A 17,538-nucleotide genomic window follows, 5' to 3' on the forward strand; every position below is an offset into this window, starting at 1 on the left:
ACATCTAAACCAATTCTCGATTTTCGTTATTTGCCACTGGTTACAACCGTTTATACATAAGGTTGAGTTTCGTCTCTTCCCCCATTACGTGGTATGTAAAGTGGGTGAGTAACCAAAAAAGAGTACCTACTTCCTTACATATTACCTATTATATATTACATATATGTACGTTTGGGCGGGTACATACGTACGACGAGTGCTCGGAATATTGACGTAGCTAAAACATCTAGAGCCACCACAGGACAAAAAGGGAAAACAAGGATGGTTATCTAACCCGCTCAATGAAGTACTTGGAACCTATTTAATGACGAAATACAGTAATAAAACGGGCCTCACTACGGAGTACACTATACAAGAAAAAAAAAAAGTCTAAAGGTTTTAGGGCAATTGCGATAAGAAAATCCAGAACCAAAACCCAAAAAAAGAATGGAGGCGGCTAATGGAAGTAACAAAACGGGTCGCAGCAGTTCTTTTAAGAAACTTCCCACTTCTTCATCTTGGACTGTGTCACAGACCCGCACTCGCTCTTCATCATCCGTAGCCAGTAGCATCGCCAGCTCTATAGCCAGTGGGAAAAGTCGACATGCCGAACCCATTGGTACTACTGATGTATCCGTCGAGCCTGCAAAATTGTCAATGCCCTTGGCCAGACCATTGAAGTTGCCCCATTTTCCTACGTCTCCATTCCGTCGACGCGAGTCATCTGGGTCCGAAATCTGGAGCGAAGATTTTCGCCGCGCTGCTGCTGCCGCTGCCGCTTCTGCTGATCCTGGTGCTAACGACTTGGCTATCGACGACATCGATAACACTCCCAAGCTAATACCTGGGCCTTCTTTAACGGAAACGGGTTCTCCTTATCATCTGCCAGAACCTGCGGTGAACCCTCCTTCGTCCTCGTCAGACAACGACGCAGGGAAGCGTGTTTCTGTTTCTTCAGTATTCTCCCTTGCATCTTCTCGTGGCAATCCAAGCTCTACCCCTTCCACAGCCGGTTCCGATAGTGGTGCTGTACAACGTTCCGCTTCCGGTATCATGGCTTCCGGTAAAGGTCTAGGCCCATCGCCCGGTCAATCTGAATCTGGCTTGACCAATGTGACAATTACGACTTCGTCTAACTCGAACTCTCAAACTCCTGCTGGTGGCCCTCAATTGACTCCTCGAGATGCTCATAATGGAAATCCCATGGATCTTGTCAAGCGAAATACAGCGCCTACGTCCAATCCGGCGCCTCGACCCCAAGTGACTAGATCTCGAAGCAGGGCGAAGCGTCGGTTGAGTGGTAGCACAGCAGCTAGTAGCCACAGTCCTAGCAGCGACAGAGGTCCTCACTCAAGAGAAAAGGAAGAAGCCAAACCCGCACCATGGGGTATAATCGGGGTTTGCGCGTTAGATGCTAAGGCGAGGAGCAAGCCGAGTAGGAATATTCTCAATAGGTTAATTGCGAATCGCGAATTCGACGTGATAGTATTTGGCGATAAGACAATTTTGGATGAAGGTTAGCCTGCTAATGCAATCTATGATCATACGACACACAAAACTAACAATGTAATAGAGGTGGAGAATTGGCCGATATGTGACTATTTGATATCCTTCTATTCAGATGGTTTTCCCTTGGAAAAGGCAATTGCTTATGTCAAAACTCGAAAACCGTTCTGCGTCAACGATGTACCAATGCAGAAGGTATTATGGGATAGACGGCTCTGTTTGCAAATACTCGATAAAATAGAAGTGCCGACTCCGAAACGAGTAGAGGTTAATCGTGACGGCGGTCCGAGTATACTAACCCCGGAGGTTGCGAAACATATAAAAGATGTTACATCTATCAGCCTAGAACCCAGTGGACCAGAAAGTTACCGCGTACCCCGCAAAGTAGAGTTACTTGACGATGGTGACATTCTCAGCGTGGACGGTACCTTATTAAAAAAGCCATTCGTCGAAAAACCGACTAGCGGCGAAGACCATAACATCATCATCTATTTCCCGAAATCAACTGGCGGAGGTGCCCGAAAGCTTTTCAGAAAAATTGGAAACAAGAGTTCTGAATTCATCAAGGACCTCATTGTACCCCGCGCTATCACCGAACCCGAGGGTAGTTTCATCTATGAAAAATTCATGCAAGTGGATAATGCCGAGGATGTGAAAGCTTATACGGTAGGGCCGCAGTATTGCCATGCTGAGACGAGAAAATCACCTGTTGTGGACGGCATCGTCCGTCGTAACACCCATGGCAAAGAAATACGTTATGTTACCGCGTTATGCCCGGAAGAGAAGGAGATCGCAAGCAAGATTGCCAATACGTTTGGTCAACGTGTTTGTGGTTTCGACTTACTTCGGGCTGGCGGTAAGAGTTATGTTATAGATGTCAATGGCTGGAGCTTTGTAAAGGATAACGAAACCTATTATGATCATTGCGCAAGCATTTTGAAGGATATTTTCGTTAAGGAGAAAATTCGGCGCGGTGGTCCAACGCCGCCTTTCCCATCTCCTACCATTTCTGATATTGGCGACCCACTAACCAAAGCTCTATTGAATAGTAAGGAGAGGGAATTGCAAGCTGCCGGAAGACATTCCATTCATACTAGGCCTCCGACAACTACAGGCTCACTCTCACCCGAAGAAACCAAGGAAGTCAAGGAGGAGCAGAACGCGGGACCAACCTCTCCGCCGAAGTCTGACTCAGGGGTAGCAGCTATCGCAACGAGATTGCAAAATGGCATTATTAGCCCTGGGGCATATCATACTAGCGGCTCTGCTGGAAGTAGTCTGCCAGCGACAGCCCCGTCAACTCTTCCGACTACCCCTTCAGCCGTAGCGGAGGATAAAACCGATCACCATTTGGAGCATCCAACGCCGCCTCCGCCTCCACCTAAACATTCATGGAAGCTTAAGGGCATGGTTTCCGTTATTCGCCATGCTGATCGCACTCCGAAACAAAAGTATAAATTCACATTTCATACACAGCCGTTCATTGATCTCTTGAAGGGCCACCAAGAGGAAGTTCTCCTTATTGGGGAGGCAGCCTTGGCTAGTGTTCTTGATGCGGTTGACTTGGCCTTGAAAGCTGGAGAAGAAGACAGAAATAAGCTCAAGTCTCTTCGCAATGTATTGGTTAAGAAAGGAGGTTGGGCTGGTACTAAGGTTCAAATCAAGCCGATGTTCCGCAAGAAGAAAGGCGCAGAGATGACTGAATCTACTCCGAAAGTTACTGAAGGAGTTAAGCTAGAGTCAAATACCACAGTTCCCCTGTCCGAGGAAAAACAAGATACGACCCAACCACCAACAGAGGAACAGTCGGAGGTCGAAGACAACCAGCGTGGGCCTGAAGTAACGGAAGCGGTTGTGTCGGACTCTGAAGTACAAGCCAGACATCCACCGCGACGACAAGATTCCATGTCAGGAGTAACAATGTCGAAGTTTACAGCAGCTGACAATAGTTTCGTCTTGGACAAATTGCAGCTTATCGTCAAGTGGGGAGGAGAACCAACTCACTCGGCTCGTTACCAAGCCCAGGAATTGGCACAGAACATGCGCAACGACTACCTTTTACTCAATCGTGATATTTTAGATCAAGTTCATGTTTTCAGTAGTTCAGAGCGACGAGTCACTGCAAGTGCACAGATCTGGGCAGCGTCATTTATAGAGAAAAATGACCTTCCCGAAGATTTCATCACGATACGAAAAGATTTACTCGACGACTCCAACGCGGCGAAAGACGAAATGGACAAAGTCAAGAAGAAGCTGAAAGGTTTATTGCGCAAGGGAAATGAGAGGCCGTCACAATTCGCTTGGCCTGAGAGCATGCCCGAACCCGCCGAAGTACAGACGCGAGTTGTGCAACTGATGAATTTCCATCGCCGCGTCATGCAACACAATTACAGCAAACTACAAAGCGGTGCGGTAAATTCGCTCAACGCAATCAATTCTCCTAACCAAGACAAATCCCATGAAGGTTCCAGTACGTCTATCGCTTCTTCGCTGTCACAGGCCAATGCTATGAACAGTATCCAGGCTCGCTGGTGCTGCGGCGAGGATGCGGAGTTATTCCGAGAGCGTTGGGAGAAACTGTTCGCGGAGTTCTGTGATCATGAGAAGGTTGATCCTAGTAAGATCTCCGAATTGTATGACACAATGAAGTTCGACGCCCTGCACAACCGTCAGTTCCTTGAGTGGGTGTTCACTCCACCGAAACACATGCTGGAAGAGGAATTTGGTATTACGATAAATCGCGAAGGAAAGACATCACCGAAGGAGTCCGAAGACGGCGCGAAAACAGCCGATGATAAGTCTGACATGAGCCAAGTTCTAGGCTCACCACCAGCGGATAAAGTTGAGAAATCGGACCGACCGGAGAAGGCCGAAAGGGGCGAGAGGTCGGAGGCGCAGAAGACTGTTAAGCGCATTTTCCGCAGAAGATCGTGGATGAAGCATCCTCACGAAGTCGATAGGCCTGCTGAATATTTCCACTTACCCAAAGGCAACAACCAAACGAAAGCGAAAACGGACGAGTGCTTCGAACCTCTTCGGGAACTCTACCAGTTGGCCAAGGTCTTGTTCGACTTCATTTGCCCACAGGAGTATGGCATCTCGGACAGCGAAAAGGTAAGTCTTATCTCATACCCCTTGAAAGATTTGGAATATTGACGTGATATTGCAGCTTGAAATTGGGCTCCTGACGTCGCTTCCCTTGTTGAAGGAAATTGTCCAGGACCTTGAGGAGATGCAGGCATCAGATGATGCTAAATCATTCTTTTATTTCACCAAGGAATCGCATATCTACACGTTACTGAACTGCATCCTCGAGGGTGGTATTGAAACCAAAATTAACCGCAGGACGATCCCCGAACTTGATTATCTTTCGCAGATCTGCTTCGAATTATACGAGTCTGAGACTAAGGTGCCATTAGATGCGCCTCTTGCGGATCAACCTACGTTCAACTACAGTATCCGCATCACGATCAGCCCCGGTTGCCATATATTCGATCCACTTGATATCCAACTGGATAGTAAACACTGCATAGGATGTGCACCGCGCAGGAGCCTGACGCCTCACGCAGACTGGAAAAAGGTCATTGAGACGCTCAGGGATAAATTTCATCAGTAAGTCCCCAATTCACGACGTAGCTTCGACGTAATTCCAAAAACATGATAAGTCGTCTCCATTTTCTCGATAAGGTCGCTGACGCATGATAACCAATAGGGTCAAATTACCCAAGACGTTTCTTGCAGTAAACCTGTCGGACGCCTTCTCATTCCAGGAGAAGGAACGCCAAAATTCCGAAGCGGATTGTCTTGAGAAGGACACCACGGCTAACAATGAAACGGATCATCTTGAGATGAAAACCATCGGTTCTTCACACCACCATCACCACACCTCATCAAAGAAGGTCGATCCCGGTGACGACGCCGAGGCAACAACAGTCATTGATGAGCAGCCTCTTCCACCTCCTGCTGCAACGTTCAACACGGCTGCTGTGCCTCCGGCCGCAGATGCGCCGGGAATAACGGCCCCTGAATCAGATATTTCCAAGGAAAATGTTGTCGACCATAGCCATCAGCAGCCATGACGCTAGACGAGATGACGGTCTGCATGAGCGGCACGGGATCCGGATAAGGAGCCGGTGAATTAATTAGATTACCGTATATCCTACCGGGAACAGCAAAGTCAATAGTACTTATCTTATTTTTCGCGTTCCACCCTTTAGTATCTTCCCGGCCCGCCCCTAGCAGCCGCAGCAACAGCAACAGCAACAGCGGTGAGCAGGAAAAAAATATTATTCTTATTATAACCTTGTAATGGGACCAGGGATCGAACGAGTAAGACAGGCATTTGCATACGGCGAGAGGTCAAGAAAGGAAATGGGTTCTGAGATAAGCGTCCATGACGTGCGTAGAGAACGGGCGGGACTCGTACTCGTTCTTATGTTGTGTCATGTACTGTTACCCAAACCCAAGAACTAATATATAATACACCGTGCAATGCATTGTGCGTACCGTACCGCCTGCATTATTAGATGAGAGGGAAAGGAGGGCTAGCGAGCCGAACCCACGTGGAAATGGGTGGTGTGTAGGTGTAAATGTAGATATGTTACATGTAGTATGTACGTATATATGTATGTTATGTATGTATATGCGTGTATATGCGTGAATGCCGCCATATTGTCAGCATGGGCAGCACAGCAGCATAACAGCACGACAGATGATTGATTGTGTATGTATGGTGATGTACGGGATACTTAGCTGCTTTCCGAAATCTCACCCAAAGGGAAAAAAAATCCTTAGATTTGCACACACATAACCGATGCCGGATCGCCGATGCAAGATGGTTCCTAGTCTGCGGCGTATCCCGTCTCTCTTTTTTTTTTTCCGCGGCAGGTTTTGACACATCATTTTTTCACGATAATGCAAAACGAAGAAAAAAAAAATTTGAGAGGCGTAAAAAGTTCCAACTTCATTTTTTTTCACTCCCTCTCCTCTTCTACTTTCTTTTATCTTCACCGCCATAACAAAAATAGAGAATGTAGGAAAAGGGGGGGGATGAAGTAGGTGATGGATGAGGATGGAATTTACCATTTGCAATTGATTTCTCTTTTATCCCATCGCCTTCTCGCTCTGATTTACCCTCTCCGAGCCAGCCCGTCCCTTGCGTCATATATCATCAATGTATCATTTAACGTCACCTGGCCCATCCCAGATTCCCAGAATTAAATAAGTAAATAAGTCGTAGGGAGGGAATTGGCCAGCCTAAGAGACGGGGTTGGAGGTTAGAGAATGTTAGGTATCCCGGCACTGGAGAAGCGAGGTTACAACGTCGAAGCCACGCCCCCCTCTTGTCCACCCTTCGAGAAATTTAGAGGAAAAAAAAAGAAGAAAAGATAGGTCAACTTAGTACAGTTCGGTTGAGCCGGGAACTGCTGCAATGCAAGATGCGCACAAAGGGAAGAAAACGTCCTAAGCGTTTCTTTCTTGTTACCCTACTTCTTCGCATGTAATGACTAGCATGGCTGATCTGATAGACGGGATGCGTAGACCGTGGGAGCCACATTTTGTTGCGCCTTAATGCGCTGGTGCCGTAGCAGCTCACATGTTTAGGTATGATGCGCGTGGTATATGTACATGTATAGGCATGTACTTGTGAGAATTGCGCACGGAGGAAAGCGTCGGTCTGCGTCTCCGAGATGCCTTTGATTTGCTAACTGGGCTAGTGTAATCCCTCGCAAAACTCGAAGAAGCCAGGACAGATAGGAAAATGTAGACATAAAACCACGGTATTGCGAAGTTAACCGAGGGCCGGCCCTGAGGAGTAGGTGTAGGGAGGGGGTGAAGAGAAACAGAAAAAAAAAAAGAAAAAGTGATAGATCACATTTTGTCTAGTCGCACTAAATCTGGGCCATCGTGAACAGTTGCTAGCCCCGCCAAAATTTCAGGAACCGAAGACAAGGGAGGGGGAAAAAGGGGAGAAGACGGGAAGACGTCCACGGGTCCCGAACAATCGAATAATAACGGTCAGATCTATAGTACGATGGAGACAAAACGTGAGCCATCGACATCATACAGCAGCAAACGGGCTGCCGCGTCACCTTAAATTGAGGCTGATTCTAAATCTCCCGGTTGGATTGCTGCTCAGCAACGTCGTAGCGTGCTGTATAGCGTGTTCTAGCGTGGTCAAAGCCTCTTCGAACGAGGCTGGTACCTGCCCAATAAAACCGCCAATACTTAATATCTTGTGATCCGGTTCGGAGTAGCTGGCCGTTCAGGGCTTGGGGCAAAAATGCATTGCTTGCGTCCATCGTCGACGTTCCGGTTGTCTAATTTTACCGAACCATACTTGGTGCTCGAACAGACGGACCCTGTCTAGCTTCAACTTCGGGTCCTTGTTTAGGGCTCCCGTTTAAAGTCCAGGGACCCATATAGCACCTTCTGGCCGGAAACCGCAAGCTGCATGACTAGCAGGACAGGCATACAGGCATTAGCAGGCATCTTGAGGAGCATTCTTTTGATTAAGTCTCGCACCAGAGCCATGACATGAAGTGGGGATAAACTAGCGAGCCCTGCCTGTCAAGCAGAAAAACAACGTGCGTATGGGTCGTTTTGATATCAGTCCGTCGGGCACAAACAGGGTCTTCCTGGTAGGTAATACACTAGGTGGACGTCAGACTTACCACCACGGCGGCACTTGCACCGGTTGGTTGTCCCCAGAGGTTTATCGACCAGGCTGTGTGACGTGGGATCATCCAATGTGGGGGCCGACAGGCCAGATGAGGTTCGTTCATGGCAAAAGAGAGACGCCGGTAGTGGGGGAAGGGCAGGGGATCCAGCCAGTAGCCCCTCAATAAAAAACAAAAATAAAATAAGGAGAATCAAGGGGGGGAAGAAACAAAAGTCTGACAGGCACTCTAATACCATATCGGACGGACCTGCAGCTAGCAGAACATCGTGGTCATGCGAAAGAGCGGTAGGTCGCGTTGCAATTTATTATAAGCGGCCACCAAACAGGTACTGAAACGTCTCTTTGGATCTGGACGGCTTGGCAAGGCTAGGCAGGACGGGACCAGCTCACGCCCAGCGGTATTACGTGGTAGTCAAATAACCCTGGGGGTTCTTCGTCTGGTTCCGCTTTGCTTACCTGCATGGAGGGCGTCTCCATAAAGAGGATACTTATTAGCCTGTGAGCAGAAGCGTTCGTCTTGGATCTGAAGATCAAGCCGGGGAAATCGTTTACAGCCATCAAGCTGGCATGGATTGACTTCAACACGACACTCAGGGACGGATCCATTGGGCGCTTCACGATGTCTTCTTCCCTAACCATGTACTGACGAAACCTTGGTGAGCATGGGGCATCGATTCCTCTGACAACCGATACCATGGTTAGCCAACATCGAACCAGACCGGTGGGCGCGCATCCCTCTCAATAGTTGTCGACACTATTGCGTACGCACGTCGTATTATTTTCTTCCTTCCCTCACACCTGTTTGGCCTGTCTGGTATCGGAGGTGTTAGGATCGAAGCGCTTAAGGAAGTTGTAGGCCTGTTATAGGTTCGCGGCACGCAAACCACGGAAGATACGTTTGCTGCTACGGATCAGTTGGTGCGGCAGGTCCGACATGGAGATGATCGCGTTCAATTCCATCAAAAGTTCGGTCGTCAACTCGACGGAACATGTCTGGATGTTCCACGATTGGCTACGGGGAAGAGGTGCATGACTGTTTGGTGTTGTATCGACGGCCAAACCGGTGAGCGCACCCCGAGCTATAGTAGATGAATTTGTTTCTGGAATAGTCAATACGACCGATAACCATTCTGTATTTGTTTTCAGACAAGTTGTGTACGAGTCAGTATGTTAGACCAATTTAGCGTGACCGGTAGTTGGTATTATGGTAAATTGGAGGATTTCCTTTTTTGGCCATCTGCATCTCGCCGTGACCAACCAGAGGCGACCAACGTCAAATTGCGTGGTAGCTTCGGACGATGAATCTCGTACTACAAAACTCCTACGATCACGATTGTTAACTTGCTAAGGGACAATTGGGTATCGAAAACTGGACGCAATTCTGCACCGAATACGTGGCTTGACTTTAATCAGCATCTTGGCATCGTGCGCATCCGCAATGTGTTGTTGTATAGTAGGTTTTGTGTTGTATATTATATTCGCCAGGGGCCATTCCAAGCCGGTGCGAGTAGTGAAAAATGAGGAAGCTAACCGATTGGCGATGATGATGGCCAGTGTGTGTAGGTGATTAATTATTACTAGGTATCCTAGCTCTGGTCGGACAGTGGGGTTGACATTCAAACAAGCATGCCGCTTGTTCTGTGCGACTCCTCTCTGGAACCAACACGCCGACGGGGTCCAAACCACGTGCGATGTTCCTCTCTCTCAAGCTTGTGACGACGAGCTTGCGTGGTTGGTGGAACGGAAGAAGGCGATAGAAGCAGCTTGGAAAGTTGAACATATACCTTACTAGCTTGACCCAACTGGCGGTCGGAGATTTTTGTGATTTGTTCACCAAATTCTCCGGGGAGTTGAGTCGTGAAACCCCTAAATGAGGGATGAACCTCGCTAGAGTAGCGAGGCCGACCGGATCGCGGCTACACGTCCTGAATTAAGGTCCCGCTGGCCGCAGGATGGTCGCAGGCTACGGCGCATGAAATTGTGGTCAGCAGACATCAGCACCATGAAGAGATAGGTAGGTAGTAGGTAATGAATTCATCGTGGTTGCTGGGTAGCTCAGCTGGCCTCTAATTACTTCACTAAGCCATCTTTAGAGAGCCAACCCACGCCTTTGAAAGCCACAGATGATGTCTATGTGCATCGGACTGCAGCGATGGTTGGAGCAAGCACCTATCACCTACTTAAAACATTACCGACAACGTGGGAGGTGCCGTAGAATAAACGTTCTGTTATCGTCATCAGCATCTCGCCTGGGCCTCCCGAGGAGACCGGGATTCCCAACATTCATTAGTGTGTTTATTTTTCTTTGGTTTCTCTTGGGGGTAAAAGGACTTAACGTGCTCAAATAATTCTTGGCTGGTCTGACGAGTCCATTTCCTGGTTTGAAACGGCAATCTTGCGACCCGTAGGGCTCTGCTAAGAAAAAAAGAAGTCGGACTCCACTGGAAAGCGGGTATTCCATGGCCCCCAGGATCAAGACCCAGGTTTCCATACCGCTGCTGTACCGGTAGCTAATGAGGAAGCGGGACTTTACCAGGAGGTGCCTGGCTCTTGGGACCCGATGTTAGCTTGTCACGTACATCATATTAGTATGTCGTGGTATAATACAGGTATTCGAATCTTCAGGGGTTAGTAATCCTTACAAGCGATATTCTTAACGGAGAACATATAGCTTATACCGGGAAGATGGTTTAAAGCGGTCCTGAGAAGAACTTATTCAAACGACTTTGACCGCGATTTGCAAACTAGGCGAATCCCAGATATCCGTGTTGAGCACGTCCCAGAGTAATTTGAAAAAAAAAAAAAAAAGTTCTCGCGGAGTCCAGAACCGGAGCTTACTCCTGTCATATGGCCAAGGATGGGGGAATTATTGTCCCCTTATTTGCCGTCTCAGCATTGTAAAAGTGGAATAGGTGCAATAAGTAAATAGGTACTTCAGGTACCTACTCCGTATCTATGCAAGCCACTCGCATCTTCCGAGAGGCGTTCAGGTTATTAGTAAATGTGCTCCGATAAAGGGGCAGAGGGGGGTGAATGAAGTTTAGCCTGGCGAGGGGGAAGAATTTCTATCTACCGACACGCCCATGAGAGAGTTTTGTTATCATGTACATAGAATAAAAAAAAAGATAAAGGATATTGGATAGTAGGCGGTGCAGCTTGGCTTGCTTACCTAGGTATGTAGATAAATATGCATGTAGGTATTTGTGTAGTGTATCGCGTATAATACGAGAATGACACGATATCTTGACCCTGAAGAGTCAGCACGGGAGGAGAGAAAAATTGATGAAAAGTGGTGACCCAGACGATACCCAGGCAGTGGCAGTGGGCTAACCAGCTCGGCTAAACGTCTTCCTTGATTTGGCTTTAGGGCTCTAGACAGAAAGGAAACTACGATAGGTACCTAGACAAATCAAGGTTTAGGGGGAAATAGGGGGATAAGGGAAAGAGAAACACGCTATTCAGCAGGCGTGCAGGAGGCTCAAAATAGAAAGTAGTTGCGGGTAATGTACCCTCGCGGGTCCGACTGCTGCTGTTACTGTTGCTATTGCTCCTGCCGCTGCCGTGCTGCATCTAGATTACGCCAGGCACAAGGTACCCAATGCGAAAAGAGAAAGAAAAATGGAATAATAGAAAAAAACGTAAACGTAAACGCAGGGGAAGGAAGAAATGAAGGATTTTAGGTAGCTGCTAGCTGCTCGACGTTCCAGCCTAGAATTGCGTGTCCTCGGTAGGTACCTTATATCATTGACACCTGGCGGCTCGTCAGCCGCCGTCATGCTACCCTACCTACTTCCGTGCCTAGAATATGCACGTATTACATGCGATTATGTATGAAGAATGAAGCAGGTGTATTATATGTGCCTTGCGTGGGTATACAGCTAACTTACCTAAATTATTGAGGTGAAGTGTACGTAGCATATGTACATGTATGTATGTAGGTTATGTGCACTTGCATCTTACATTGGTAAGTACCTACATAAGTCTCTTAAATATAATGTTGTGTAGAATATACCTAATGTATGCGATACATCGGATGCGCGCACGCGCGGTACTTGCCTACATTAGCCAGATATTTGACAAGTAGGTACCTGCCTTAGGCAGGAGATAGTGAATTTTAGTGAGTTTTAAGAATCTACCTAGGTACCTGATTATAGTGAGGAATACGGACGTCAATCACCCCGCGCTCCCTCCCGGCTTTCACTTTAGTTACCAGAAAGGTACATTGTTTATGTATGTATGTATGTATCAGAGAGCCTTGGATATCCGCGGTCGTACAGTTTGTCAACCTAGCAGGGTCTAATTGCCAGTCATCGACCTTATCGCTATATCGCTTAAGTACTTACGATGCGTCGACCGACAATTCATATACCGAGGTGGGTACCTAGGTAGCTACCTACTCATTCCGTCAAAAGGAAGTTGGTCGCGATGGTGATGTCGTATACTTAAAGCACATATATACAAATACGGATATGTATGTGTAAAGTGTGAGCTGTATATTATACATTATACATATTCACATGATCATTCCCGGATGAAGATGGTGGGGTCCATTAAATTTGTTACCTCTTACAGAATAAAACACCGCAATATGTAAGAAATCTCACACCGGATGTCATTTTTAATTTAGTCAGCTATAAAAATAAGCCCAGGGTCTTATTGTTTTCTGTGTTACACGTACCTAACTTGCGCATAACATCAAACCAAGACCTCTGGATTCTTCAAGCCTTGTTATGACTAAATTTCCATCTTGAATAAAATCCCGCTTGTATGATGCTGATGATGATGATGATGATAATGACGATGATGCTGATGATGCTGATGATGCTCATCCGCCTAAACCCCCCTAGCCTAGCATACCTAGCATCCCACCCCTAGTCTGAAATACCGACTCATCGTAACTCCGAAGGTGTCACAGAGACGGCAGGCCGGGTATGTCCACGTATAATGGACTTCTACGTCGCAGTCAGATCTTGCACGCACACACACATATCTACAATGGCTGGCACTGATACGCCTCTATGTAGCACGTCGGGATGTTGCCTTGGAAGACGACCTTAACATGCTGTACCTGCGGATACATCTATCATCTATACCCGTGGGCGATGCGACCCCCGGACCCGTTCGCAGGACAACGCTGCGTGGGTTTAGAGGTATATTTTATAACGGAGTGATGAAATGCCTCTCTCGAGCAGCCAATAATTGGCAGCGCCGGTTCAGGAATTCTGTTGTGGTAACTTATGGATAATCGTCCTTGGCAAACCGCGCCGGTCATTGCGAACCGCGCCAGACTTGACCCTACTCCGGCTCTGCTCGAATGTTGTGCCTCTGCGTGCGAATGGTTCCTGAACCACATGTTTCCATATATCCCATTTTCCATTTCCAATTCCCACATTATGTATTCCACCGTTCCCTTGAGAACCACCCCCGACCCTATTACTACGTCCTGCGGAACTATATTGTCTCCGATCGAAAACAGGAAACCAGAGAAATGCAAGCTTTGGTTGAGATTCTACATCGTTTCTAGGCTCAAAAGATATATATATGAGCACTTTTACGCGAGGTACACTCAAGGCGAGACATGGCCACCGGTAAGGAGCTTTCTAGTTACCGATTCGGCAATTTCTGTAGGATAAGGTAGGGTAGGGGTAGGCGGCGAGGGCCGACCGGTGAAGGATAAAAGCCAATACGTTTACGTCTACGTGCCGTCCGCTAGCTTCAGATTGTGACTGGTCCTCACTGATAAACGTACCGCCAACTAGGAATCCTCTGTGTACCTCCGTACGCTTTACCTTGTCCAATCCTAGACCTTGACCTTGGGAGCTTATACCCCCAAGGATGTATATAAAAGAAAAAAGCCATTCGGATGTAAAGGTACATTAGTTCAACATATTACTTCCATCAATGATCGTACGGCAGACCGGTCTTGGTTCTGCAAGTAGTCAGACGAAAGCAGTAACCAGCATCACGCCAAAGAGGCAACAGCATAGTAGTAGTAATAGCAATAATATCCATATGAAGAAAGAGGGTCAAAAACAAGGAAGAGAAAAGGTAAAAGGTGAGTAGATATTAATTGATGAAGATTGAAAATCCATAATAATCTCCAAGAAGGCCGTTGTCGTTCCATGTCGTGTCATACCCCCATGCACATGTCAGTGCCCAGGCCCTCATTTTTATTTTCTAATTCGTCCATCGCTTTGAAATCCTATTGCTTTGTTTTTTAAATTATTTTCCTATTAGACCAGACTAGACTAAAAATAATTTTAAGGCTTCTCTTTCGTACACGCCTACATAATGTAGGTATCTTTTAATAATAATCCGAGTCTTTCTTACATGTCGATGTTAGGTATGTTGAGGAGGAGATAGGTACATGAGATGTAGGAGGTATGATGTATGCCTTCATTAGGTAGATGTGTAAGTGTGTGGGAGTTCGTTGCCAGCGACCACGCACTATGATGTACCTCCTAGTCTTTTGAAATAGCCCTGGTCTAAGTAGGTATATGTATGTACTTTGGTTATACATAAATAAGTATAGGTATATGCATATAGGCATACATATCCGTAATTGAGTACAAATGTAAAGTACTTCCTTCCTTACCCACGATTTAGCTCGCTGGACTTGCAGAGGAAGTTTCAAGCCCGACCCTCTGGAAAAAAAAAAAAAAAAAAAAAAGTCTGACACGGTCCCCGTTCAGGCAGTTACCTCTAACCTACCTAAAGCAGGCATGAAATACGCAATACGGGGTACCTGCCCAAGAGAACGGGTTTTATATACATGTATGAGTATATTATTACTTTCGAATGTACAAGTATACATGTACACATATATGTACGTATGGTATGATGTAGGTAGGGAAGGTATATATGTACAAGGTATGTAAGGTAAGGTAAGGTAGGTGGTAGGGTGGCCCTGGAACGCCTACCTAGAAGTAGGTAAGTACCTAGGTACATGTGGCTCAGTGGGAAGGAAAAAAAAAAACTAGGTATTAAGGTTAATTGGAAAGTGACAGAAGAAGGTGTAAGTCAAAAACCCCATCAAAGGCCCTTGTCGCGCAGAAAAACAATCGCTTCTTTCCCTTTAAAAAAATAAAATAAAATAAGAACCCACTACTTGAACTCTATCCCCGGTCATAGAAAAATCTCGGACGACCATGCCAGTAGAGTTCCACTCAAACTCCTTCATGTCAATCACCTCAAAGCCAGATCAAGTCCCGTTTCCATTCCCAACTACCCAAACTACCCTGACTGCCCTAACTAATACCCGTTACCTCGCTTTGGCAGTGTTCCCCATGCCGAATTTCCTAGTATGGACCTGGCGGGAGCAGTGCCGACCATTTCGACCATCGTCATAGGTCGTCCAGGGTTAAGGGTTAACTTAAGCACATACTACTACCTACATACTTGAGGCTCTCCCTCGTACACTTTGCTCTTGTAACGACGTCCTGGCGAATGAATAGTTACACATCACTTTTTTTTTTCTTCCCCCTTCCCAGTTTTCCACCGCTCATTGTTCCGTTTTCACTTCTGCTACAAAACGGTCTCCCGTCTCGCCTCGGCTACCTCTACCAGAACTTCCTCACCAGCCCTGCACTACAAACAGATATCCTGTTCTTAACAGGTCTTCCTCCCGTTTCCAAGCCCACAATTTGGCAAACAACATCAAAGACAACCTTGATACCCAGTGGTTTTGTTGGACCTCAGGGTCACCGCTCATCGACCTGTAACCTAAGGATTATTTAAAAGGACCTACCTTCTCACTATATCTCGAGCTTTCCTCTCTCGACTTTCTTCTTCTTTCACATCCTCTTACCTTATTTCTCTACGGGCCACACACTTCAAGAGATATATCCAACAACACTCACATCATAGTGCTCTCTGCCAGTCAACTCATTCCTTCCTTGATCCTCTAAGTAAGTGCTCCACGACTCAATGGCCTATTCGCTGGATGTATGGCTGACTCGTATCTAGGACAGACTAAGCAATCTTCCACCACCACTGGCAGTAGTCTGGCACCCTGTCATCTCGGTACCCAAAAGGCCTTTTTAAAAGTACATCCTTGATTAGAACTTTCACCATGGCTGTAGGAAACAATTGCGCACACTCCTTCAAGATGCTCAAGTCAGACAGCACACTCATCCAATGGACTTGCAACTTGTGCCACTCTGGACCGCACTGGTGGATTTTTGAGTGTAGATACTGCAAGATCCACACGTGCCGAGCTTGCGTTCACAATGTCTAGCCACCGGGGGACCCGGACCGGGGCTGCGCTGTTGCTATTTGGGCCATTCGTTTAAGGTAAGGCGAGGGTAACTCTATCTGTCACGTCTCATATGTCATCATCTTATATGGAAAAAAAAATCTGACAGAAGATGAGCAAGGAGCTGACAAGATGTCCACTTCAGTCCTAAATCCATAGTATCGGCTCTGCCGGTGCCAAGCTTCACCTATTTCGATTGGAGGGATCCTTTTCATCCGGTGTTACGGTTCAGGATTTACGACACGGAAAAACAAAAAATTAAATAAATTTTCGACCCCCCGACAGAAAAAAAAAGTTTCTCGAAACACGCAATTGTCCATCGATAATCCGGAAGTTGGGCGCGGGGGTCCCCCTGGTCGACAGCGCTAAGATGCTGCAGGTCGTGGCCACGCAGCCATAACATTGTCTTATTGGTCTGGACCGTTGTCTTTCCAATGGCATTTTCACATTCCATTTCCCTGCTCCTTCAGCCACTCGACGAGCCACAAATGCATCCCGGTCCAATCTATTCAGATCCCGATGAGATAGATCACTTTCCGACATGATGTTACACCGTTGTCACAGGCTGTACGCGGTACTTCTCAACCCTGTTTGGCGACTTTTATGATTACGATTTTCTTCATGTACCCCAATAGACAATGTATTTGCGCGCGAGAGAATCCAGCTGCCCACCCACTGGAGCATCGAAGTCGCCTATTTTTTCCCGTTTCTATGTACCTAGGTACGGATCCTTCTCGGAGTTCTGGGGCGTGCAATGACAATGCATTGCCAGTTTTGGAGGGGCGTCTTCAGCTCATAGAATTGTTTTTTCCTTTTTTCCCCGGAATGTACAACGAGGCAAGCTGATTGACAAATACACGAGGCGAAAGAGAAAAAAGCTCTTGATGAGCGCAGGATTTTTGGGGGCCCTGGCGAAGGTTGTCTTGTGTTTACAATGGATCTGGTTTCACTGTTTTCATCTCACCCAAAATGAGGACACGGTAAGTGCAAGGAACGTCCCTCATGACAGTACAGTATAGGAATGAGCCCACTACTACCTTGTTTGGTCTCTTATTCCATCTCCCCTTGTTAGGAGGTGCTTTTTTTCCGGCGCGGGGAGGGAAAACAAAAAAGGAAA

General features: G+C 46.9%; 2 protein-coding genes across 2 annotated transcripts; both read left to right on the forward strand.

Annotated features, from left to right (window-relative positions):
* Positions 1-426: 426 nt before the first annotated feature.
* F4822DRAFT_431344 (histidine phosphatase superfamily-domain-containing protein) lies at positions 427-5,564 on the forward strand (the record flags this gene model as incomplete). Its single annotated transcript, XM_051461464.1, has 4 exons — positions 427-1,495; positions 1,553-4,599; positions 4,655-5,097; positions 5,198-5,564. 4 exons carry the CDS (start codon positions 427-429, stop codon positions 5,562-5,564), a joined length of 4,926 nt encoding a protein of 1,641 aa, XP_051312247.1.
* A 10,478-nt stretch (positions 5,565-16,042) lies between these two features.
* Positions 16,043-16,581, forward strand: F4822DRAFT_317604 (uncharacterized protein). The gene is made up of 3 exons (XM_051455416.1): positions 16,043-16,074; positions 16,133-16,459; positions 16,539-16,581. The coding sequence occupies exon 2, from the start codon at positions 16,239-16,241 to the stop codon at positions 16,401-16,403; it is 165 nt and encodes a 54-aa protein (XP_051312248.1). The 5' UTR covers positions 16,043-16,074; positions 16,133-16,238; the 3' UTR covers positions 16,404-16,459; positions 16,539-16,581.
* The last annotated feature ends 957 nt before the right edge of the window (positions 16,582-17,538 follow it).

The sequence above is a fragment of the Hypoxylon trugodes genome (assembly GCF_022578975.1).
Source record: "Hypoxylon trugodes strain CBS 135444 unplaced genomic scaffold F4822scaffold_7, whole genome shotgun sequence".
In the NCBI taxonomy this organism is placed as follows: domain Eukaryota; kingdom Fungi; phylum Ascomycota; class Sordariomycetes; order Xylariales; family Hypoxylaceae; genus Hypoxylon; species Hypoxylon trugodes.

Bases quoted from the DNA above. Each gene is read 5' to 3' on its own strand.
- F4822DRAFT_317604 (XM_051455416.1), top strand. From the start codon at position 16,239: ATGGCTGTAGGAAACAATTGCGCACACTCCTTCAAGATGCTCAAGTCA.